Source organism: Centropristis striata, chromosome 17 (assembly GCF_030273125.1).
Source record: "Centropristis striata isolate RG_2023a ecotype Rhode Island chromosome 17, C.striata_1.0, whole genome shotgun sequence".
NCBI lineage: Eukaryota > Metazoa > Chordata > Actinopteri > Perciformes > Serranidae > Centropristis > Centropristis striata.
Genome location: NC_081533.1, coordinates 30427722 through 30453223, shown reverse-complemented (window position 1 = coordinate 30453223; position 25502 = coordinate 30427722). Strand labels below are relative to the sequence as shown.

General features: G+C 37.2%; 1 protein-coding gene across 1 annotated transcript in view; it reads left to right on the top strand.

Moving 5' to 3' along the window:
• The window catches only part of eml3 (EMAP like 3), a 110711-nt gene that overhangs the window by 69618 nt on the left and 15591 nt on the right, over nucleotides 1-25502 (top strand). Inside the window, 6 exon segments of the mRNA XM_059354200.1 lie at nucleotides 11755-11790; nucleotides 13801-13921; nucleotides 15486-15635; nucleotides 18423-18492; nucleotides 19442-19552; nucleotides 19928-20023. Coding sequence (XP_059210183.1) covers nucleotides 11755-11790; nucleotides 13801-13921; nucleotides 15486-15635; nucleotides 18423-18492; nucleotides 19442-19552; nucleotides 19928-20023 — 584 coding nt within the window.

Here is a 25502-nt window from a genome sequence, read left to right as displayed (position 1 = left end):
AATAAAACCATGTTAAATGTCTAGACATCAACTCTTAAATTAAACTCTTATCAGCTATTTTTGTTGTTATCATTATATTTATCCAAACAAATGTACCTTTAGTTGTACCAGGCATTAAAATGAACAAGAAATCAAAGAGTCTAATCATCTTTTCCATGAACGTAGGCTATATGCAGTGATGGAAGAAGTATTAGGATCCCTTACTTAAGTAAAAGTACTAATAAAACACTGTGAAATTACTCCACTTCAAGTAAAAGTCCTGCATTCAAAACTTACTGAAGTAAAAGTACAAAAGTATCAGCACCAAAATGTACTTAAAGTATCGAAAGTAAAAGTACTCGTTATGCAGAATGAACCCACTCAGATTGTTTTATATGTTCTAAATATATTATAAGATTATTTGTATTGATGCATTTATATAAGTAGCATTTTACTGTTGTCCAGATAGGACTAATGTTAACTACTTAATACACTGTTATGTTTTATAAATGTGTAATCATATTAAATATATGGTATTTTTTCATGTTGAGTCTGAAAAGTAACTAAAGCTGTCAGCTAAATGTAGTGGAGTAAAAAGTACAATATTTGCCTCTAAATATAGTGGAGTAGAAGTATAAAGTTGCATAAAATGGAAATACTCAAGTAAAGTACAAGTACCTCAAGATTGGACTTAACCCATAAGAACCCACGGTGACACCCATGTAACAAACACTTTCAATTTTCTAGAATCTCCCATATTCAGCTTTATGCTTCACCTTAACTCATTAACTCTATGGAGTCTTGGGCTATTTTGTGCATTTTTGAATAATTTTCGTGTCTTTGTAAGTCATTTTGTGTCTTTTTTGGTCATTTGTGTCTTTTTGTGTCATTTTGTGTCTGTTGTTGTGTCTTTTTTAGTTATTTTGTGTCTTTTGTTGGTCATTTTGTGTTTTTTTTTGTCATTTTCTGTCTTTATTAGTCATTTGTGTCTTTTTTGGTCTTTGTGCGTCTGTTGTTGTGTCTTTTTTTGTTATTTTGTGTCTTTTGTTGGTCATTTTGTGTCTTTTTTTAGTAATTTTGTGTCTTTTTTTTGTAATTGTGTATCTTTTTTAAGTAATTTAGTTTTTTCTGTCATTTTGTGTCATTTTTTTTTTAGTAATTTTGGTCATTTTGATACTGCCTCCAGCAGCCCCCAGATAATTTGAGTTTGAGACCCCTGTTCAAGAAGATTTAAAGTGTTTGTTACACGGGTGTCACGGTGGGTTCTTATGGGTTAAGTACAGTACTTGAGTAAATGTACTTAGTTACTTCCCACCACTGTGTATGTCTGCATGAAAACAGGGCCCTTTGAATGACAGGTGGCCTTTTATCTGGAGTGTTATGCAACAACAGCAAAGCAAAGAATGTCTTTTTTCCCCAATGAATGCAGTCAGTAGTGTAACACTAGTTTAATCCTTAGAGTAACAGATATAGACGCGCTGCAAAGATTAGTTGGAATCAGGGACTTTTACAAGTTTTTCTAGCTTCAGTGTTGGCAACTGAATGATACTTCTGTACTGGTGCCAGTGCAGCTTCTCACTGGTTCACACGTGTAGTCATTTGTGCAAAAATGAGTGCATTTCCCAACCAACCACACTTGTGGTGTATGTCTGCATGAAAGCAGGGCCCTTTGAATGACAGGTGGCCTTTGATTGATTGATTGATTGATTGTCTTTATTTCGAACATGCAAGCAATAAAAAAGCTAGTTTAAATATTAATAGATGAATAAATAAAAAACAAAACAAAAAAGCAAAACATTTTTTGAAAAAAACAAGCTCGAAAGGGGGTAGGAAGAAGTAAAAAAACATATCTAGTTCTACCCCTTAACAGGTCAGTATATACATACATATGTGAATAATCAATATAGTCACATACAAATATTATAAATAATTATATATATACATATACTATAAACAATTTATATTACATTGTGAATACCTATACATGTATATTGTAAATTACTATATATATATAAATATTATAAACATAAATACAATCACTATGTATATTACAAAATTTTATCTGGAGTGTAATGCAACAACAACAAAGCAAAGAATGTATTTTTCCCCAATGAGTGCAGTCAGTAGTGTAACACAAGTTTAATCCTTAGAGTAACAGATATAGACGCCGTATGGTATCGTTCACGATTATACCGGTATAATTTTTTTATGGGTAAAAAAAATACATATCCTGATATTGGCAACATTCCCACTTCTTGATGTAGCGTAAGGGTTTCCCATTAATTACCTAGACCAGAGGTGTCAAACTCTGGCCCGTGGGCCAAATTTGGCCCGCAGTATAATTATATTTGGCCCGCGAGGAAATACCAAATGACAACCAGAGCTGGCCCGCCGGTATTATACAGCGCAAATAATACTACAAATCCCAGAATGCTCTGCTGGTGTTTTGGCTTGAACACAGTAGATCAGTGTGGAGCAAACTGAGAAACAATTAAACTTGTCTTTATGCACTTTTTCTTGCTAGTTCAAGGCTTGAATGGTTGCACATTCATTGAAGGATATTATTATTAGTCATTTGGTTTATTATTGTTATTTTATTCTTACATTTATTTTTAGCCTGTGGAAAAAGATTACTGTTAAATTTGAATTTAAAGAAGGCCGCATATAAAATAAAGGACTTTGAGTGACAGGTGGCCTTTTATCTGGAGTGTAATGCAACAACAGCAAAGCAAAGAATGTCTTTTTTCCCGATGAGTGCAGTCAGTAGTGTAACACTAGTTTAATCCTTAGAGTAACAGATATAGACGCGCTGCAAAGATTAGTTGGAATCAGAGACTTTTACAAGTTTTTCTAGCTTCAGTGTTGGCAACTGAATGTTACTTCTGTACTGGTGCCAGTGCAGCTCCTCACTGGTTCACACGTGTAGTCATTTGTGCAAAAATGAGTGCATTTCCCAACCAACCACACTTGTGGTTAGCGTAGCTTTTATGAGTGTTGGCCTTCCGTCTGGTTCGGGTTTACCCTGTTTTAAGGCCCCATTCCTGCAGCACACAGAGAATTAGAGGACTCTCTCCCTCACAAGAATTCTGTTGGTCAAAGTCAGTGGAAAACTTTGGCAACAAGCCTTTAACACAGCTGTACAGGATGCTGCATATCATATTTCTGTGATACTTCAACACATAATGTGTGAGATAATTTAACCATTAGACAACATACACTACTGGTCAAAAGTTTTAGAACACACCAACTTTTCCAGAATTTAATTGAAAATGATGCAGTTTAATGTCTCAGTGTACTCTGAAATTAATGCACATTTGCAGCATTTAAAATTCTTTATTGAGCATGATAGTGTTTTGAAAGTAAAATAAAGATTCAGAATCACATTTTATGTTGGACTAAAGGACTAAAAAAAGACACAAAATGACAAAAAAAAAACACCAAAAGACACAAAATGACAAAAAAAAGACCCAAAATGATTAAAAAAAGACACAAAATGACTAAAAAAAGACACAAAATAACCAAAAAAAGACACAAAATGACTAAAAAAAGACACAAAATGACTAAAAAAAGACACAAAATTACCAAAAAAAGACACAAAATGACAAAAAAAGACACCAAAAGACACAAAATGACAAAAAAAAGACACAAAATGACTAAAAAAAGACACAAAATGACTAAAAAAAGACACAAAATGACCAAAAAATGACACAAAATGACTAAAAAACGACACAAAATGACTAAAAAAAGACACAAAATGACTAAAAAACGACACAAAATGACTAAAAAAAGACACAAAATGACCAAAAAAAGACACAAAATGACTTACAAAGACATGAAAAGGATTCAAAAATGGACAAAATAGCCCAAGACTCCATAGAGTTAAGTTGTTAACCCATTTCTTGTTCCCTGAAAAAGGCCTACTTGTATAATTCTGAAATGTACATTATTTTTCAGTTTTGGTTAAGCTTACCTTTTTTTTATTTACCTCTGGCAGTTCACCACTTACCTTTGTACCCTTTCAAGCTGTTCATTTGACTTGAACTGCTTGAATTTCAATAAAAACCTGGGAAAAATTGGGGTGTTCTAAAACTTTTGACCGGTAGTGTAGGTTCTGTAGCAATTCTTTCAGATTGCACGTTACAGATTTTAAAAAAGGAATTGCTCTGTGGACGAATAGACTGCTGCTGGTCGTTCCTGGACATCAACAACCAAACCAAACATCAAACGTCTGAACTACGAACAAATATAATTCAAGATCCTGTTACCGCATTGTCCGTTTCTCTCCTTAAATGTTTCCAAATACACATTTTAGCTGTTTTGATTTCAGAAAGTTTGTAACCCGATCACCATGTTTTTCCTGTTTAAAAACAAATCATGCACCAGCTTGCATGCGTGATTGGTTGAGGGTAATGATGCGTGGCTCTGATTAATTGTAGTTCTCTTCAGAGGCATTTTGTCTGCACGCTTTCATAACTGAGAGGTTCCAGAGCATTTGTAAACTAGTCTGACAATGCCAGGCAACAAAATACCAAGCTAAATGACTAAAATGATTCTAATAGTCCGACTTCTAAGCAGCGTTGGGTAACATTACTTTAACAATAGCCCCTTTCAGGTTGCCCTTTCAAACCACAATATTTACTGTGACTGTTTTGCCTTCTATCTGAACGTCCCAGAGGCTTAATGGGGGGACCAAGTGATCCGGGCTCTGCACCACCTTTGGAGATAGTAACAGAGGTGTTAAATTGGCGAAACTGTTTGAGGCAGGATCTATGTGTGGCAAGACAGAAAATATGTGACACACTTTATTTGTGCAACTAACACTCAGGTTATCAGAACAGAAGTGGAGTGTATCATCAGAAACCCGCCTCTCACTTGAGTCTGAGAGTAATCGAATCATGTTCAGCAAAATGCAGAACAACTTTGCTTGAGTTTGTAGAATCACTACTCCATTGTGGTTTTGAATGTAATGCCATTGCTGTCACTTACTGTGCACATACTTCTCCAGGAGCGCTGCTCCATTACACAGCACTACCGTCTCCTCCCACTTTGCAATGTAAATGGACGCCAATATTTCACCATTGCCAAACTGTTAAGTCCTAAGGCAAAATTATGGCACAGCTCGTTACGACCATAGACTGTATATAAATAATGGACGTAGTCACCGTGACGTCACCCATTGGTTTGTGGCCCGTTGGAAGCCTCGAGTTCAGCGTAACACTCGTCGCCATCTTGTTTCTGATACGGGGAGCAGACCATATTTGGACTGTGGAGGAGGAGAGGGATCTGATCACTGACTACAGCCTCTCTACACCTCAACCTGACTGAGAGAAGCTGCTGCTAATTCATGTTAGCATTAACTGGAGCGTTAACTGGGATGTTAGTTTTGGCTAGCAAAAAACAAAACAAAATGTACGTTACTGACCTCAGAAAAATGAGCAGCGACTCCTTAAAGTGTCTGTTAGTCCAACCAAACGCTGAACAAGACATTTTTTTACTGAACAAAACGTCCAAATAAACTGTCATTTAGTGAAAATACAGTGAAAGGGTCAAAGTTATCAAACCGGTAAACGTCCTTTTTTATATCCATATAACGTTATATATAACTTTATTGACACGTTGCCGTGGATACGCATTGTTCTGCTTCTCTCCTGATGATGGCTCGCCTTGTTAGAGACCTGTCAATCAAAGGTAGCCATGCCCCAGATCTAACATGATCTCACAGAAATTTGGTCAAATTTCTGTGAAACTGACACGGATTTCGCTACAATGCAAGTTAATGACAGTCATATCCCGTGGCTATTCCAACATACAAAGTGATTATGTACATTCACTGAGTGAATATTTAGAAAATAAAACATATATTTCTCGCTACAAATGTGATCAAAATCCATTTTTATGCAGAAACTAAGTCAAAATATAGATTTTTCACTAAAAATGAGAGAACTGTCCGCCATGTTTTTTGTTCTGACCGCTGGGACCTTGAAAGTCACGTGACTTGGAACAAACCAATATTCATTAACTTGCATTCTAGCGAAATCCGTGTCAGTTTCATGGAAATTTGAGTGATTCCGTGGCTATTCCACGGATTTTGAGTTCAGCGAAATCCGTGGCTATTTCACGGATTTCTGTGAGACCAGGTTGCCCAAATCATACTACTCTTTATATTCTATTTTTTTCTAAATGGGGCCATTATTAGAATTATTAACATGAAGTTGTCTTGAAGAAGTTTTTTACTAGTGATTGAGATCATAGTGTTGTCCTAAAAAAATTTCTGAGGTAATAAATCAAGTGAGAACTTGAAGTTTTCAAATTTTGCATTGAAATGAATGGACAGATTATTTTTTTGCAACCAAACTTAGCGCCCCCTGCTTGAATTTTCAGTAGAATGCAGCTTAAGGCACTTCCTGGTTTGCCTCCCTGCTCAGACCAGGAGGTTGTCGCCTAGTTACGACACTTTTGCAGGAATGCAATCTGAAAATATCGATGACGAAGTATCGACCCTACTGTCACTGCAGAGCCTCATCTACAGCCCATAATCTGTAACTCTGATTATACACAATATCCCTTTTCCAGCTCAGTTATGATTGATTACAAGTATACATGTGATTCAAGAGGGTACCAGGGCTCGTGCATGAATCCTAACAAAGTTAATATAACATATCATTTATTTTCTACAGCTACAGTGAAAAAATTAAATTAATTCTACAGGTTGAAACAATCTTACAGCAAACCGGGCATGTGAGGTGCAGCTGCCCTTTATGAGAACAATAAAAGACAAGCTGGTATAGCTTACAGTACATCATGTTTCAACATGCAGCCAGTTAATTCAATTGATGCTTAGTTTCATGATGTAAAAGCCATCCCACGAGCTGAACTACACATGAGCACTAACACAATGAGAAGTACACTCAAAAAAAGCAAACTGGGTGTCTGTTACCTTCTCCTTAGTCTAACATGTAGCTTCTACTAAATAAAATGATGTTTTGTGGTTGAACAGTTTTAAAACATGTAGTTTTAGCATAAAATGCAACACTTTAAAATTGACTAGAATACTTATACTACTAATACTAATACTTTTGTAATTTATGTACTTCACTATTTTAAAAAGTAGTTGTAACTACCCTATTAAATAAAGTAACTCTTAATAATGTCATACACGTTTAAATGGCCCAAGAAAATTACATTAGTGTGTTACAATTACCCTTACAAATCTAGTTGGACTGACCCCTGGTAATTAATTAACAGTAACGCAAATACATCATGTTGACCTGACATATTTACATTTTGTTTACTCAACAAAACTGTTTCTCGCTAAATTAAAGCATTTTATTTAGGTGGAAATTATTTCCATAATTTTATTTCGTTCTGGGAACAAGTTATTTTTTTTAGTGTAGATACCTTCTACTAGTTCACAGCTAACATCACCCTCCACAGAGGAACAAAAGAAATATGGAAATAAGGATTGCATATTTGAGAATGCCACTGAATAACTTACTTGACTAAATACTTTCTGATTACTTGGATTGGTGAACTAGCACTGTACTTTACTCGTTAGGACAAAAGGCACCAATTTGATACTTTGTTTCATTGTGATGAGTTGTTACTATCCGATCCGTACCAGAAACAAGATTTGAAGCAATTTATGGCAGTCTCTGGAATATAAATAAAAAGATTTATTATTGGTGAATTACTTATAATATAGAATAGAATATTCAAATAGAATATAGAATAGAATATTCAAAACTTTTAAAAAAAGATTAAATACACATTGTTTTTTTATAGCTCTGGATAGTAACAGATGTGTTCTACTTCCTGTCAGAAGTACACTACTGGTCAAAAGTTTTAGAACACACCAACTTTTCCAGAATTTAACTGAAATTTATGCAGTTTAATGTCTCAGTGTACTCTGAAATTAATGCACATTTGCAACATTTAAAATTCTTTATTGAGCATGATAGTGTCTTGAAAGTAAAACAAAGATTCAAAATCACATTTTATGTTGGACTAAAGGACTAAAAAAGACACAAAATTACCAAAAAAAGACACAAAATGACAAAAAAAGACACCAAAAGACACAAAATGACTAAAAAAAAGACACAAAATGACAAAAAAAAGACACAAAATGACTTACAAAGACATGAAAAGAATTAAAAAATGGACAAAATAGCCCAAGACTCCATAGAGTTAAGTTGTTAACCCATTTCTTGTTCCCTGAAAAAGGCCTACTTGTATAATTCTGAAATGTACATTATTTTTCAGTTTTGGTTAAGCTTACCTTTTTTATTTACCTCTGGCAGTTCACCACTTACCTTTGTACCCTTTCAAGCTGTTCATTTGACTTGAACTGCTTGAATTTCAATAAAAAAATGGAAAAATTGGGGTGTTCTAAAACTTTTGACCGGTAGTGTACGTTGGGTCATTTAAATCATTTAATTGTTCATTTCACTTTATAGATCACATTATACACAATACATTTCACCTTAAACACTGAATCCTGTTTTGTTAAAGAGTGTCTAATATATGGAGCTCATTTCAACTTTTTTCCTTTTTTGGAAAGAATTTCTACAATTTAAAGCTAATAAGCCAAGTTTGCTATCATTAGCCACCATAAGCCTCTGGTCATACCAAGTCAGCCATAAAGCAGTAAAACCCTGAGTGGGTTGAAAACCGCAAGTTTTATTGCTTCCAAATGAAACATAATCATCAGAGGAAAAATTTCAAAATTAGTCTCATTTTGAAACGTTTAATAGGCTCATGGGTCAGTTCAAGTACATTTTGTTCTGATCAGTATTTAAAAAAAAATCTTTGCCATTGATGGGCGTGTTCCATGTGTGAATGTGTAGTTTGAACTTATAGTGATGACAGGCAGGTGTGGGCAGGTCATTTAGAGGCTACCTTTAGGGTTTAACAGGCCCTGTGAACACCAGAAATATCACTCAACACGACATTACCCCTCCTTTTTGAAACTGCCCACCACTTTTTAATGTGAGTTCTTGTGAAGCCAAACGCTGCAGGGACAGTGTGGGCCGTGGGCGCTGTCTTGAATCACATCCACTGTGGTTAGCCGAGCTGCCGCACCACTCCAACTCGCCTGACGGGATGATGGATGGCCAGTTCAGCAGGGGAGGTTGCCAAAAAAACATTCTTCAAGTCTCCCCCTGCTCTTCTGTCTGGATGTCTTCATAACGACTGTTTGATTGAGTAATAGTTGAGTTTGGCCTGAGTCTAGTTTTTCAGATTTCTGCCAGTGGAGAGTGGCAGGAAATGTAGGGGCATTGGAGAAATGCCTATCGTTCGCCTCATAGCATAATTGCCTAAGTCATTTTTTGGCCAAATTGTGATATCTGCCTAACTTTACTCTACTACCACTGCTGCATCTTTCTGCCTTATTGCCTATGTTCTCAACCTATCAGAACACTTGTTAGAGTCCAAAATCACATCTGCCTCAGTCATCTCCTTGACTATAGGCATTTTTGCCGCTACATACAAACCAAACTACATTATTTATATGTAAGAAAAAAAAAATTGCCTTAGTCAGGGCATATTCTGCCTAAGTCACTTTTATCTGTTATGAAATCGATGTGTTTAATTTTTTGTGCACACTTCTATTTGAACTTACTGTTACAATATCAATTAAAAATACCAATGGGCTTACTAAAAATTGTGTTTTTTCTTGTTTCCCGAAAACGTTCAAATATGACTTAGGCAAATATGCTATGAGGCTAACGATATGTAGAACCATTTCTTCAATACTGTTTAGGTACCAACAGAAAGGTGTCCATAGCTCTGAATAACTCACCTACAGCTGACATCAGCTACCTCACTAATCTTCCTGTTTATTCTTTGACCAGGCTGTTGATTTAGACTAAGGCTACGTTTACACGAGGACGGTCTGAACAGAAGACGCAAAAGTGGCGTCTTGTCTTCACTTTTTATTCCTCGTTTAGACGAGCGTTTTCGGGAGGAAATCTGCTGCATACGGTGACGCAAAAGTGTGTGAAGTTGGATTGTATGCAGCCAGGCGGCATCACTTAAAGCCATAAGAGCATCTTTGGGCATGCAGAAGTTTTCACGCCACACATTTTCATCAGCTACTCCTTCCACAAAGTTCTCCACCATCACTAGATCTCCCAGGTCTCGTTCACAGCCGTCTGGCTCGCCTCCGACCAACTGGTGCATCCAAAATGTAATTTATCCTAGCGTACATATCCTGTACATTTGGTGGAGAGACTCCTGTAAGTTTATTAGAGCTGCCAGAGCAGCTTGAAGGTCCGACGCATGGAAATAATCCCACGTTTGTTTATTTCCCTGTACTGGAGCATGTATGTGACGTAAACACATACGTGACGTGAGCAGATAAAGCTGGACAAAAGGAAAGGGCCCCAGCTGAATGCCGTGGGGCACCCCGCCGATAGCTGACTAGCATGTATCAGCCTATGGCATTGCATCCCGTTTCCTTAATTTTAGGGTAACCCTAGAGGCACTTCATCACTATTTCTTTGCTACAAAGTCATTTCATCATTTCATCATTATCTACTACCAATGGTCACTTTATGCAACAATCCAACTGGTGTTTAAAAAGATCTTGTTTGCCTTTTCATCAAAAAATGAAAACAATTAATGATATTTCTTATTGGTGTAAACATTTTCAAACCGGTTTGGTGGACAAAAGGAAAGGGCCCCAGCTGAATGCCCTGGGGCACCCCGCCGAGAGCTGACTAGCAGCCTATGGCATTGCATCCCGTTTTCTTAATTTTAGGGTAACCCTAGAGGCACTTTATCACTATTTCTTTGCTACAAAGTTATTTCATCATTTCATCATTATCTACTACCAATGGTCACTTCATGCAACAATCCAACTGGTGTTTAAAAAAATCTTGTTTGCCTTTTCATCAAAAAATGAAAACAATTAATGATATTTCTTATTGGTGTAAACATTTTCAAACCGGTTTGGTGGACAAAAGGAAAGGGCCCCAGCTGAATGCCCTGGGGCACCCCGCCGATAGCTGACTAGCATGTATCAGCCTATGGCATTGCATCCCGTTTTCTTAATTTTAGGGTAATCCTAGAGGCACTTTATCACTATTTCTTTGCTACAAAGTAATTTCATCATTTCATCATTATCTACTACCAATGGTCACTTTATGCAACAGTCCAACTGGTGTTTAAAAAAATCTTGTTTGCCTTTTCATCAAAAAACGAAAACAATTAATGATATTTCTTATTGCTATCTTTTTTTTTTAATTCTTTAAACAGGGACTTGTTTCTCTACTCTCATACCAACTGTAGTCACACAGTGTACACGGCCTACTTCTTATCGTCCTTTCACTAAACTGACGAGTGAAACAGGAAAGGCTCAGCTTTGATTTATTTCTTCCTGTTTCCTCAATGACTGTTGTTGTTCCTCTTGGTAAGTCTCTTCTCAAGGTATCTCTGGCCTTTTTTCCAGTTCGCACTACTTTATGGTCAGACAGACAGACATTTAAAGACCCTGAGTCTGAGCAGTCACATGTCAGTCTGCTCAGCCTTGCTACTCGCCTTCACCCCCCCCACTCTCGTAAAATAGCATAGGAGTTGCCAAGGGAACAGAGCCAGGCTAGAAGTCCCAGAAAGAAATGGAAAAGGAAAATATAAGACCAGCTTGAAATCCAAACCCCATAGATCTAACCTGTAAAAAAAATGGGAATAGATCCTCTGGGACTGTAAAGTCAGAGGTAGGTCAGCTGTGACTTAAATCTAAGAGGTTCCTAACCTCATGCTTTCATTCTCACACAGGATCCCCCGGATCCAGAAGAGGAACCTACAGCCAAGGTACGCCTGCTATTAACTCACTTTTATGTCTTTAAAGTCTCCGAGCCCATCAGCTATTGGTCTGACAACAGTTCTCGGAGCAAGTGGGAATGTTTATAGGCTTCTGGTGTCGCCGGCGGATATCCGAGACAGGACTTCCTCTTCTATTAGCAGAATGGAGTTGGAGTTGAGAGACGATTGTTTCACAAGTAGCCAGTTTATGATGGATACAAAATGCCAACATGGTCTCACAGGAATCCGTGAAATAGCCACGGATTCGCTTAACTCAAAATCCGTGGAATAGCCACGGAATCGCTCAAATTTCCGTGAAACTGACACGGATTTCGCTACAATGCAAGTTAATGACAGTCATATCCCGTGGCTATTCCAACATACAAAGTGATTATGTACATTCACTGAGTGAATATTTAGAAAATAAAACATATATTTCTCGCTAGAAATGTAATCAAAATCCATTTTTATGCAGAAACTAAGTCAAAATATTGATTTTTTTTCACAAAAAAATGAGGGAACTGTCCGCCATGTTTTTTGTTCTGACCGCCGGGACCTTGAAAGTCACGTGACTTGGAACAAACCAATCGGAAAAAATATCCATGGAATAGCCACGGGATATGACTGTCATTAACTTGCACTGTAGCGAAATCTGTGTCAGTTTCACGGAAATTTGAGTGATTCCGTGGCTATTCCACGGATTTTGAGTTAAGCAAATCCGTGGCTATTTCACGGATTCCTGTGAGACCAGGTTCCAAAATGCAGATAAATGAAACAAAAGATAGTAAAATCTTAAATCCTCATCAAATGGGGTCCAATATTGCATTTCAGCCAATGCCTTCTACCTCTTTTGCTATACAGGATGTCTACCTGCATAGACACTACACACTACATACAGTCATGGAAGACATGATTAGACCACCCTTGTTTTCTTCAGTTTCTTGTTCATTTTAATGCCTGGTACAACTAAAAGTATTGGTTTGGACAAATATAATGATAACAACAAAAATAGCTCATAAGAGTTTAATTTAGGAGCTGATATCTAGCCATTTTCCATGGTTTTCTTGGTAATGATTTTGGTCATTATCAAGAAAACCATGGAAAATGGCTATTTGACTATTTCATCATTTACAATGAGTTAAGAAAGATAAGAAATACTTTATTCATCCCAGCAGAGAAATTTAGGTGTTCCAGCAGCCAACATACACACAACACAACACAACACAACACAACACAACACATGTATACATACATATTCCACCTATACAGAACATGAGCCCACAATACATAGCCTAGTATAGAGGAAGTGGAATGGATGGTCCATGTGCAATAGTAGCTGTTACTCATAGATAACAGTTACAGCTGTGTGCAAATATACATGTGCAAAACTACAGTTTGGTAAATACAGTATAAGCAGCTAAGCTAAAATTTTAAATAAATATTAAATAAATATTCTTCTGTCCTTACTAAAAGGGGAGTCATTATAAAGTGCAATTGCAGTAGGTAAAAACATATTCTTGAATCTGTCCTTTTTGCAGCTTAGCTGCCGTAGCCTCCAACTAAAAACACTCTTTTGTTTACACACTAGACTGTGCAAAGGATGCGTGTTGTTGTCCATAATACTCAACAATTTCTGTACCATCTTTCTCTCCATCACCACCTCCAGGGACTCTACAGCAGTCCCCAGCACAGAGCCAGCCCTCCTAATCAGCTTGTTTAGCCTTTTAGAGTCACAAGCCCTTACGCCGCTGCCCCAACTGATGGCTGCAAAGAAAATGGCACAACAGAATCATAAAACATACATAACATTTTGCTAGACACATTAAAGGACCTAAGCTTCCTCAAAAAGTAGAGTCTGCTCTGACCTTTCTTGTAGACAGCCTCAGTGTGTTGCTTTATATATGATATTAACAGTATGATAATCGGTAAAAAAGAGGAAGAAGGAATAGCATCCAGGATTTTCATAAACAATAAACGACATTGCTACATTACTGGTCCTCTGCTTTGTTTGTCTTCCAGAACAGTCAATCAAAATGTTCATCCGAGGCCGGCCCATAACCATGTACATCCCCTCTAACATCCAGAACTACGAAGACCTGAAGATGGAGCCGCCCTCTGAGAGACTGGAGCTGGACTGGGTGTATCCTTCCACAGTACCACAGCAGTGCTTAGTCTCTACATATTTATGAGGGTTATGTTACATCCAGACAGTGCTGATTTCACAGTGTGCTCATTTCCTGGATTCAAGCCACACTGTCTGTATTGGAAAGTATCTCTTTATTAATGTAGCGTCTGTGAGTGGAGCATCAACCATTGGATGGATTTATTGTTAGCTGTCAAGCTGTGGGTGCCATAAGTTTGAAGGGACACTTCACAAAGATAAAAATAAAGTGTCATTTTTCATTCAATGTCATGAAATAATAGATAGATAGATAGATAGATAGATAGATAGATAGATAGATAGATAGATAGATAGATAGATAGATAGATAGATAGATAGATAGATAGATAGATAGATAGATAGATAGACTTTATTTATCCTAAGCTGGGAAATTACAGTGTAGCAGCAGCATTACACACAGAGACAATAACAACACAATTAAATAAAAAGAACAACCTAGGCATACTTCAAGCAATACAATATAAAAATACAATAAAATACAATAAAAACATAAAGTGTCTAAAGAAGGAGTATGTATTAAGGAGTAGAATAGAATTCCAGTGCAGAAATGAGGAGTAGAATAGAATTCCAGTGCAGAAATGAGGAGTAGAATAGAATTCCAGTGCAGAAATGAGGAGTAGAATAGAATTCCAGTGCAGAAATAAGGAGTTGAATAGAATTCCAGTGCAGAAATGAGGAGTAGAATAGAATTCCAGTGCAGAAATGAGGAGTAGAATAGAATTCCAGTGCAGAAATAAGGAGTAGAAAAGAATTCCAGTGCAGAAATAAGGAGTAGAATAGAATTCCAGTGCAGAAATGAGGAGTAGAATAGAATTCCAGTGCAGAAATAAGGAGTAGAATAGAATTCCAGTGCAGAAATAAGGAGTAGAATAGAATTCCAGTGCAGAAATGAGGAGTAGAATAGAATTCCAGTGCAGAAATAAGGAGTAGAATAGAATTCCAGTGCAGAAATGAGGAGTAGAATAGAATTCCAGTGCAGAAATAAGGAGTAGAATAGAATCCCAGTGCAGAAATGAGGAGTAGAATAGAATTCCAGTGCAGAAATAAGGAGTAGAATAGAATTCCAGTGCAGAAATGAGGAGTAGAATAGAATTCCAGTGCAGAAATGAGGAGTAGAATAGAATTCCAGTGCAGAAATAAGGAGTAGAATAGAATTCCAGTGCAGAAATGAGGAGTAGAATAGAATCCCAGTGCAGAAATAAGGAGTAGAATAGAATTCCAGTGCAGAAATGAGGAGTAGAATAGAATCCCAGTGCAGAAATAAGGAGTAGAATAGAATTCCAGTGCAGAAATGAGGAGTAGAATAGAATTCCAGTGCAGAAATAAGGAGTAGAATAGAATTCCAGTGCAGAAATAAGGAGTAGAATAGAATTCCAGTGCAGAAAATGTATATAAACTTAAATTTTCACATGCAAATTAATTAATTAATAACGAGATAGTTTAATTGATGAGTGAAGTGTTCCTTTAATGAATGAAATGGACCAATGACCAACATGAAGTCACCTTGACGCTGTCATGCCAGCTATGGTTACCGGGGGCGGGACTGCCGGGCCAACCTGTACTTCCTTCCAACAGGAGAGGCCGTGTACTTCATTGCCTGCGTGGTTGTGCTTTACCACATCAACAACCGCACACAACGTCACTATCGCAAACACACAGATTGTGTCCGCTGGTCAGTGTAAACTTATTTATATTGTCTGCATGTGTAAAGATCAAGTTAAACACACTTATTGTTGATAGGCTGGTAACAGTCCATGAAAATTAGGTGTTGGTTTGAGACAAAGATTTAAATTTGTGTATCTGCCCTAGAACATGTTCTGTGTAGCGCTCTGTATTTCCAACTCATGGTAATATGAAAATAACATTGTACGGCATGTAGGATTGGGCTGGTGTAAACGTTTTCAAACCGGTTTGGTATAAAGCATAGATTGCATGTAAATAATGGACGTACTGCCTACCATTTGTCATCTTATCACCCCAAAAAGCACATGAACTTTCTAGTAAACAAACAATATGTCCAACATGATATATTGCCCCCTCCTGCCTCTACTGAAGTTTGATCTCTATTGTCATATGGCTTATTACTAATGCAATACAAGTTGTGACTCCGTCAGTACCAAGGTTATAATAGTTTTGGATTTTTCATTAGTTTTAGTTTTAATTTCGTTGTGAATTTTTGTTTTCAAATTCAGTTCGTTTTAGTTAGTTTTTAGAGTGAGTTTTCTAGTTTTAGTTTAGTTTTTATTTTTTTAAATGCTTAGTTTTAGTTTAGTTTTTATTAGTTTTAGTGTTAGTTTTAGTTTTTTTGTAATGGGCTATGTGTTGGGTGTGAGATTCAAAGTGGTCATAATAAATGTTTCCTTTATTTGCTTTGGTTTATCCATCTCAGCCCCAATAAGGTTATTAACTCTTACAGTTCTGGGTGTTTTGTATTTTGGTTGGAGTGTAGACATCCCAGTCTCAGTAAACATATTCACCATGTGTTGCATGTTCCAATAGAAACACTGAATTATGAATGAAAAAAGTTGACAAAAACAAAAACTAAGGACATTTTCACTATAATTTTAGTTAGTTTTAGTTAGTTTTGTAACCACACAATACAGTTTCAGTTAGTTATCGTTTTTTTTAAAAACTCTCGTTTTTATTTTTATTTCAGTTAATGAAAATGTTTTTTCAAATCTAGTTTTCGTTATTTCATTAGTTTTTCGTTAACTATAATAACCTTGGTCAGTACAGGTTGCTGATGCCGACTACTTTTTAAGAATTTATATTTATTTTAAACATTTTTAAAGAATGTGTCATAACTACATTATGCTGGTTAAGCCAGTCTGCAGAAAAGCAAACTGGTTTCAGTACACCGGAACGGTCCTGCAACTCTAATGGCATGCCTATCTAAGACCTGAAGTGATTATGCCATAAGCCTGTAAATACAGGGTTTCAAAATCAAAAATAGCCTTGAGGTCAAAGGGCTAAATGTGTTATAATGGTCTAAAATCTGTTCAAACATATTGAAATAATTACAGCCCACTCAAAGTAAAGTCTGTTTAACCCTGTTAGGAGGTATCAACATACTGGAAACCAGCACACTAAGGGCAAATAAAGACTTCTTTTCTGCTTCACCCAATACTGAACTCAACCCAGAGGCCGATGCAGGATTTACTGTGTGTACCAAAGATGTGAAGGGATCAGTAGCCTGACACGTTACCACATGTCTCTAAACCACTTTAAGAACAAAAGTGTACAAAATAAGACTAAGCTCAGAGAAAACATGATCTTTATCTGATGATCTTTTGACAGCTAAGAAAAAAAAGGAAACAGGTTCATATCAGGTCTCAGAGGCCCGGGACTTTCCTACCGCCTGTCTGGCATCGTGTAAATACAATTTACACAGCCTTCAGAGGAGAATATGGAAATTCATCTGTTTTCACAACAAATGACACTCAACTCCAAACAGCCAGGCTGTCAACATGACCAACTAATGGGAGTTATTTTTGGGAGTTAGCTGACAGTCAAGACACATGTGAAACACGATTATATCGTTTCTTAACTGATCTCGGACCAACTACAGTCTATTATATAGGCATATTTATTTTCATATTCATACATAATGAATGTTTTGGACAAATGAATAAAAAAAGGGTTGCCAAATATACTAGTGCACATAAAATGTGTTTTTTGGGCCCAGAAGCTTAGAGGAACTGGATCCAGTTTCTGGCTTGGACACCTCGCCAGTTGCATGGTTTTGGCTTGAATATATGGGAACTGGAATAGATGTGTGCTTTTTTGATGTATAGAAAAATAAAGCAATGGGTGGTTGTTGGAGGAAAAATACAACCCCAATCCCAAAGAAGTAGTAAAAACAGAAAGTAATGATTTGCTCTTTGGGGTTGTATGTATACCCTTGAAAAAAAAGGTGAACTTGCTTAGTCAAGTCAAGTAAAGTCAAACTTTATTTATAGAGCACATTTAAAACAACCGGGGTTGACCAAAGTGCTGTACAGATATCACAGTTGCAGGAAATACGGTAAAAACTAAAATACATAAACACAGTGCAACAATAGAATAAAATAAATTAAAAATGTAAATACAATTTTTGTGTTTGCAAGATGTCCACTTAAACTTGATTAAAAGCCAGGGAGAAAAAGTGTGTTTTTAAGTTTCCTATGCTTTTTGTCAAAATATGGCTCTTTTTCCTCTCCCTGATGTTGTCAGGTGGCTAGTTTTGCTCTATATTACAATGACTACCTTACGGCAATCAATCAATAACATGCAACAACAAACCCAAACCAAAAATACAGACAGAAACCGTTGAGATTGGCAAGTGAACACAGTGGAGCATTTAAAATCTAAAGACTGAGTTAGTGAAGAGCTAAAAGGAGAGTCAGTTTTGGTCTAACATTTGTCAAGGTTTACAACCCCTTTTTGTCATTAAGCTCAATTCTTTTTGTTCTCTCTGCAGTCTTACTGTCCATCCTGACAAGGTGCGGGTGGCGTCGGGACAGACAGCAGGCGTGGATAAAGACGGCAAGGTGACCGCTGCTGTGATTCCAGACTGATGACTTTCATCCACCAAATATACTCTTTATACTATATGCTATATTAAAATGCTATATACTTAGTCAGGCGGCTTAGCTAAATAAAGGGGACACGCTGGACAAAAGCACCAAATTTTTTCACGTGCTCTCTATCACCATAGGTTTCAATTTTTGGTAGGAGCCACTTCATCAAGATGGCCGATCCGAGATGGCAGCCATATAAAGTCTATGAGAACCAATACATCTTCCAAGCCACTTAGAAGGTCAATCTTGGTGTCAAAATCTACATTTTCTGGGTCCAGGAATCATTAAACGCTCTTGAGAATATCACTAGATGATTATTTGATCAAATACAAATGTTCATTTTCACCCAGACTGGTAGGCAACTCGCTTCAAGTGCTGCAGCAGAGAATCCTGAGCTGAAAATGTTTGGAATCTAATAATTATGTAAATACATGGCCAAAATGAACATATCTATTTGATCATCTAGTGATATTCTCAGTAGCTTTAAATTATTCTTTGACCCAGAAAATGTATATTTTGACACTAAGATTGACCTTCTTAGTGGCTTAGAAGATATACTGGTTCTCATAGATTTTATATGGCTGCCATCTCCGATCTGCAATCTTGATAAAGTGGCTCCTACCAAAAATTGAAACCTATAGTGATAGAGAGATTGTGGAAAAAATGTGGTGCTTTTGTCTGACGTGTCCCCTTTCTTCCCAAATCTGGTCCTAAGCCGCCGGACTAACTGTATATCTGTACACATATACAGCTTTAATGCACAAGATCAATTTAAAGTCATCTCTTTGGTTACCCAAGTAACAACCCTAACCCTCAGCCACGTACACACTGTTTTGCTCCATTTGATTTTTCAAATGCATATTACCAGTCAGCAAAGTATCTAAAAATGTTATTGTGTGTGTGTTTATATGTCTGTTAGCCCCTGCAGCCTTGTGTTCATATTTGGGACTCCACCACCCTGGCCACCCTGCAGCAGATTGGTCTGGGAACCTTTCAGAGGGGAGTGGGATCTGTTGCATTTTCTTTTGCTGTGAGTTGACTGCAATATAACATACTGTATATTGTCATTATTGATAAATAATGCACCACAGGTACCTGTCTAGATCAGTCCAGTTTGATGTACACTTTTACAGCACCTAACTACTATGACATAAATATGAAATATGAATGAGGGTGAATCTGGGAGAGCAGCATCGCGTTGAGTATGACATGACATGTATTATAGTAAGGAAAAACAATTAAAAAAAACAACCTAGGCTCATCATTGCTGATGTCGTGAACACACTACAGTTCACATGGATGAATGCCACAAGTGTAAATGCAAATGCTAGAGGGCTGCTAAGTGGCTTTAAGTGGGCACAACCTTAAGTTTACTATTTTTATTTTTTGCGGCTGTTGTTTTCAGGACTCTGGAGCATCCCTGTGTGTGATCGACGACTCTAATGAACACATGCTGTCAGTCTGGGACTGCAACAAGGGGACCAAGCATGCAGAGGTCAAGGTAAACAACAGTCATGTGCAAATAAACCTAACAAGTTTAGTAATACAGGAATCTCAGCCCTTTACAATGATTAGGCTATTATTTAGTATCTCCAGCTTTATTTAAAGCAGAAAAACTGTCAATATTCCTTATATTGTGTAACTTAACTGCTTTAATCTTAGCTTACTACAATGAACCAAGTGGCAACCTCCGAGCTTGAACAGTGGAGCAAATGCGAATGTGCCTTAAACATGCATTCTTTGTAATGGCCAGCAGGGGGCGACTCTACTGGTTACAAAAAGAAGTCAATAGAGTCGGTCTACTTCCCACTTGATTTATTACTTCAGTAAACATTCTCATAATTCATTTATGGTTTTAATAATTTGTTTATAGTCCTGTTAATTAAACAACATGGTCTCACAGAAATCTGTGAAATAGCCATGGATTTCGCTTAACTCAAAATCCGTGGAATAGCCACGGAATCGCTCAAATTTCCGTGAAACTATCAACTAACAATGCAAGTTAATGACAGTCATATTTTTCTGGCGAGATCTTCACCACAAAGTGATTATGTACATTCACTGAGTGAATATTTAGAAAATAAAACATATATTTCTCGCTAGAAATGTGATCAAAATCCATTTTTATGCAGAAACAAAGTCAAAATATTAATTTTTTCACTAAAAATGAGAGAACTGTCCGCCATGTTTTTTGTTCTGACCGCCGGGACCTTGAAAGTCACGTGACTTGGAACAAACCAATAGGAAAACTTATTAACTGTCTTTAACTTGCATTGTAGCAAAATCCGTGTCAGTTTCATGGAAATTTGAGCGATTCTGTGGCTATTCCACGGATTTTGAGTTAAGCGATATCCGTGGCTATTTCACGGATTTCTGTGAGACCAGGTTGTAATTAAAGTAGTTAATTATGGTCCCCTTTAAAAAATACAATAACAACAAAAACAATATGTCAACAAGGTATGGGCAGGATAAGGGAATACCAGGGTACTTTGAAATCCAGACAGTGCAGTGAACATTCAGGTGGCAGTTAATTCTGTTGATTGCTCTGCTTTGATTGCCTTTGATCCTTTGATGTGATTACAGTTACAGATACACACACGCATGCACACACATGCGCACACACACACACATTTTGAGGTTAAAGGGCATAGGTTGCTGTATAAATAAATACTTGAAAAGGAATGCTTGTTGTAGGTGTGCTCCTTGTATATAATATAGTATCATAACATTACTAGTATTAATTGTTTGAAATCTCTGAAGAATCTCATCATAGTGCACACACACCGGCAGTAGCCCCCGTGGCCCTTTCAGAATTTCCCCACAGGAACTTTTCTAGTTTTACTCTCTAGTTTTGATCCATTTGTTCCGATAACAGAACGTAAGATTACATTATTTTGTTCACATTGCAGTTTGTGCAGTGCTAAACTGGAAATAGTAGTACTATTGGGCCAAATAGATGTGGAAGATTGGGTATTTTTTTTGCACGAAAGTCAAACTTTTTTGGTTTGCACTGCTGAGCAGCTACCATAGGGATGAACCGCGCCTTCAACACTGTATCCAGTTCTCTTCATACATCCATAAATTGTACACAAGTTGGGTGTACAGGAAGGGTTTTTGTGTCTCAGTCAGCGGGGTGAGACTGTGGAACAAGCTCACTATGGAGCTGAAGCAATGTCCACACATGAAACAGTTTAAAACGAGGTACAAAGACACTATTTTCCAGAGGTACATGGATGAGGGAGATGTTGGGTAGCACCAAGTGTTATGAGGATACTGTGTTTATTTATTTTGATCTTTTTACACTGGTTGTCATTTTGTGTTGTTGTTTCTTTTCCTTGTGTTGCTGTTTCTTTTCCTTGTGTTGTTGTTCTTTTCCTTGTGTTGCTGTTTCTTTTCCTTGTGTTGCTGTTTCTTTTCCTTGTGTTGTTGTTTCTTTTCCTTGTGTTGCTGTTTCTTTTCCTTGTGTTGTTGTTCTTTTCCTTGTGTTGTTGTTCTTTTCCTTGTGTTGCTGTTTCTTTTCCTTGTGTTGTTGTTCTTTTCCTTGTGTTGCTGTTTCTTTTCCTTGTGTTGTTGTTCTTTTCCTTGTGTTGCTGTTTCTTTTCCTTGTGTTGTTGTTTCTTTTCCTTGTGTTGCTGTTTCTTTTCCTTGTGTTGTTGTTTCTTTTCCTTGTGTTGTTGTTTATTTCCCTTGTGTTGTTGTTCTTTTCCTTGTGTTGCTGTTTCTTTTCCTTGTGTTGTTGTTTCTTTTCCTTGTGTTGCTGTTTCTTTTCCTTGTGTTGTTGTTATTTTCCTTGTGTTGCTGTTTCTTTTCCTTGTGTTGCTGTTTCTTTTCCTTGTGTTGTTGTTCTTTTCCTTGTGTTGTTGTTTCTTTTCCTTGTGTTGTTGTTTCTTTTCCCTGTGTTGTTGTTTCTTTTCCTTGTGTTGTTGTTTCTTTTCCTTGTGTTGTTGTTTCTTTTCCTTGTGTTGTTGTTTCTTTTCCCTGTGTTGTTGTTTCTTTTCCTTGTGTTGTTGTTTCTTTTCCTTGTGTTGTTGTTCTTTTCCTTGTGTTGCTGTTTCTTTTCCTTGTGTTGTTGTTTCTTTTCCCTGTGTTGTTGTTTCTTTTCCTTGTGTTGCTGTTTCTTTTCCTTGTGTTGTTGTTCTTTTCCTTGTGTTGCTGTTTCTTTTCCTTGTGTTGCTGTTTCTTTTCCTTGTGTTGCTGTTTCTTTTCCTTGTGTTGTTGTTTCATTTCCTTGTGTTGTTGTTTCTTTTCCTTGTGTTGTTGTTCTTTTCCTTGTGTTGTTTCTTTTCCTTGTGTTGCTGTTTCTTTTCCTTGTGTTGTTGTTTCTTTTCCTTGTGCTGTTGTTTCTTTTCCTTGCGTTGTTGTTTCTTTTCCTTGTGTTGTTGTTTCTTTTCCTTGCGTTGTTGTTTCTTTTCCTTGCGTTGTTGTTTCTTTTCCTTGTGTTGTTGTTTCTTTTCCTTGTGTTGCTGTTTCTTTTCCTTGTGTTGTTGTTTCTTTTCCTTTCATATGTATGTGTGCGTGTGTTTGGGTATGTATGCAAATGTGGGCGCGTGTATGTATGTATGTATGTATAATTTCGCTGTATAGGTAAATTATATTTATGTTTTTGTAATACATGACATGTTTAGACAAGGATGTTTACTTGTCATATTTAAGGAGAGGGGGTGGGAGTTTATAAGTTTTACTTCTTCTCACTCCTTTTCGAATATGTATTCTGTCATGTTAAATGTTTTGTCTGACTCTTTTTTTTATTTATTATTATTTGTTTTCATATTCGAAATAAACTTAAATCAAAATCAAATCAAAAAGCAGCAGAGCTAACTGTCTCTCCCTGCTTCAGTCTTTGAGCTAAGCTAGGCTAAACATGTTGTCAACACGTTGTGACCAGGCTTTATCTCCGTACACACAGACATTAACGTGGTGTTGTGTGTCTCATCAGACTCTGAGCAACAAACATTCTTACTTCCCAAAAGGTTTTTTTCATTCCAGCTCTGACTGCTTCAGGGTGATACGCCTTTTACAATTTGAGAATGTTTTACATCATCTGACATTTATAAAATTATCAGTCAGCACAGCCTTTTCATAATCCCTAAAGAAACAATGAAATCCTTCAACTGAAGCATGAGAATGAGCCAGGCTGTTTAATGTGAACGCAGTGACAGATGCCCAGCGCGGCTGCATGCTCAATGTGTGGATGCTTTTTATAAAAAGAGGTCTGTGTGGAGAGATTAAGGAGGGAAAAAGATGGCGGCGGTGTCTCTGCCGTGCTTTTATGGGCTTTTATCCCAAAACGCCTCAACTTCCCTGTGAGCAATTTCAGCACGGCTGTCATGGCAACAGTGTAAATATTTTATACAGGGAATTTGTCCAGCTTTATGTATGCGAGTGTGTTCTCTAATGCAGCAGTGGGAATGCATAGGTGGGAGTTTGAACTTGCATATCCACTCAAGTCCACATTTTAATGGGTTTGTGACAGGAGTTATGTTTAGTGGATGGTGGCATCCAGTGCACAGGGTTCAGCTCAGTGCTGACCCATACTGTATAAACATACGAGTTCATCCAACAGGAACAACATAATTATACCCCCCCTACCCTCTCCACTGCAGTGGAAGAGTCCATATGCCCCTTTACAGCCCAGCCATGAATGAAGCTTTTTGTGAAGGAATGTACTTTCTCTACTTACTGTATATATGGTCACCAAAGACCCGTGGGGAAATTTGTGTCTGTGCCTGGCGGGAAAAACATTGTAAGAAAAGAAACTTTGGCTGTCATGGTGCTGAGCGGGTAGTGAACAGTGGGTTCAGAGCTGGAGAGAGGCTGAGTTTGTGTTCACAGGCTGTAAAAACAAAAAAAGAGAGGTAAAAGAGGCTCAAAAGCTCCTTAAATCCCACTGGAGCTACAGTGCAATAATTCTTTGTGGACCTCAAATTAAAATGAAAGAAAAGAATAATAGTAAAGAATAATACAAATAAAATAAATAAATATATCACAATAATCATCAGCATTATATGTTCAGTATCAGTAAACTGCTGACCATTTAAATAAATAATAATAAAAAAACAGATAGGGAATAAGTAAATAATAAACAGGGCCCTAATTAATGATGTAAGCACACATTATGCATTTTATGCAGTAATGGTACATATTACATTAACATAGATTCATAATGTGCATCGTGAAGTAATAAAATGATATTATAGGAGTCAGTTATAGCAATGATCAGCCTCTTTTATCTCTCTGTTCTGGTTTTATGAAGCACAACTTTACTGTTTTTGCTTCAGTGTCTCAGCTCATATCAGCCTTGTGTCCATCTGCAGCTGGCAGCTGTTCCCAGTGAATGAGCTCTGATAAGCTCTGTACACAAACCCAACTTTAATTGAATGCCAATGTTGCCTCGTGTCTGCTGGATGTGCAAACAGGCAACATTAGGTAAACCTGTTCAACTGCTCTTTAACAGCCAATCACATGGCAGCGTCTCAAGACGAGCTACTGAGGTTCAAAGCAAGCATCAGAACCAGGAAGAAAGGAGATTTAGGGCGCTTTCACACCTATCTCGTTTGGTCCGGACTTTAGGACTTTTCAGTTTGATCCAAACCTAAATTCCAGGTGTGAAAGGTGCCGCGGTCCGCACCAAAGGACCAAAGTTTGGTCCGACCAAAAGAGGTGGTCTCGGTCCGGACCAAACGAACCAAGGTCCGGATCTTTTGCAGTGTGAAAACAACTTTATATATATATATATATATATATATATATATATATATATATATATACCAAAATCTTTGAGGAATGTTTACAGCAGCTTGTTGAATCGATGCCATAAAGAATTAACGCATTTCGAAGGCAAAAAGGAGTCCCACACAGTACTAGCTGGGTATACCTGAAGAAGTGGCCTGTGAGTGTATGTCAAGCATGTGTTTGACACATTCACGTTAAAACATCATCAGTGTGTTAGTGAGGATATCTGAGGCACCATTACAATCTCA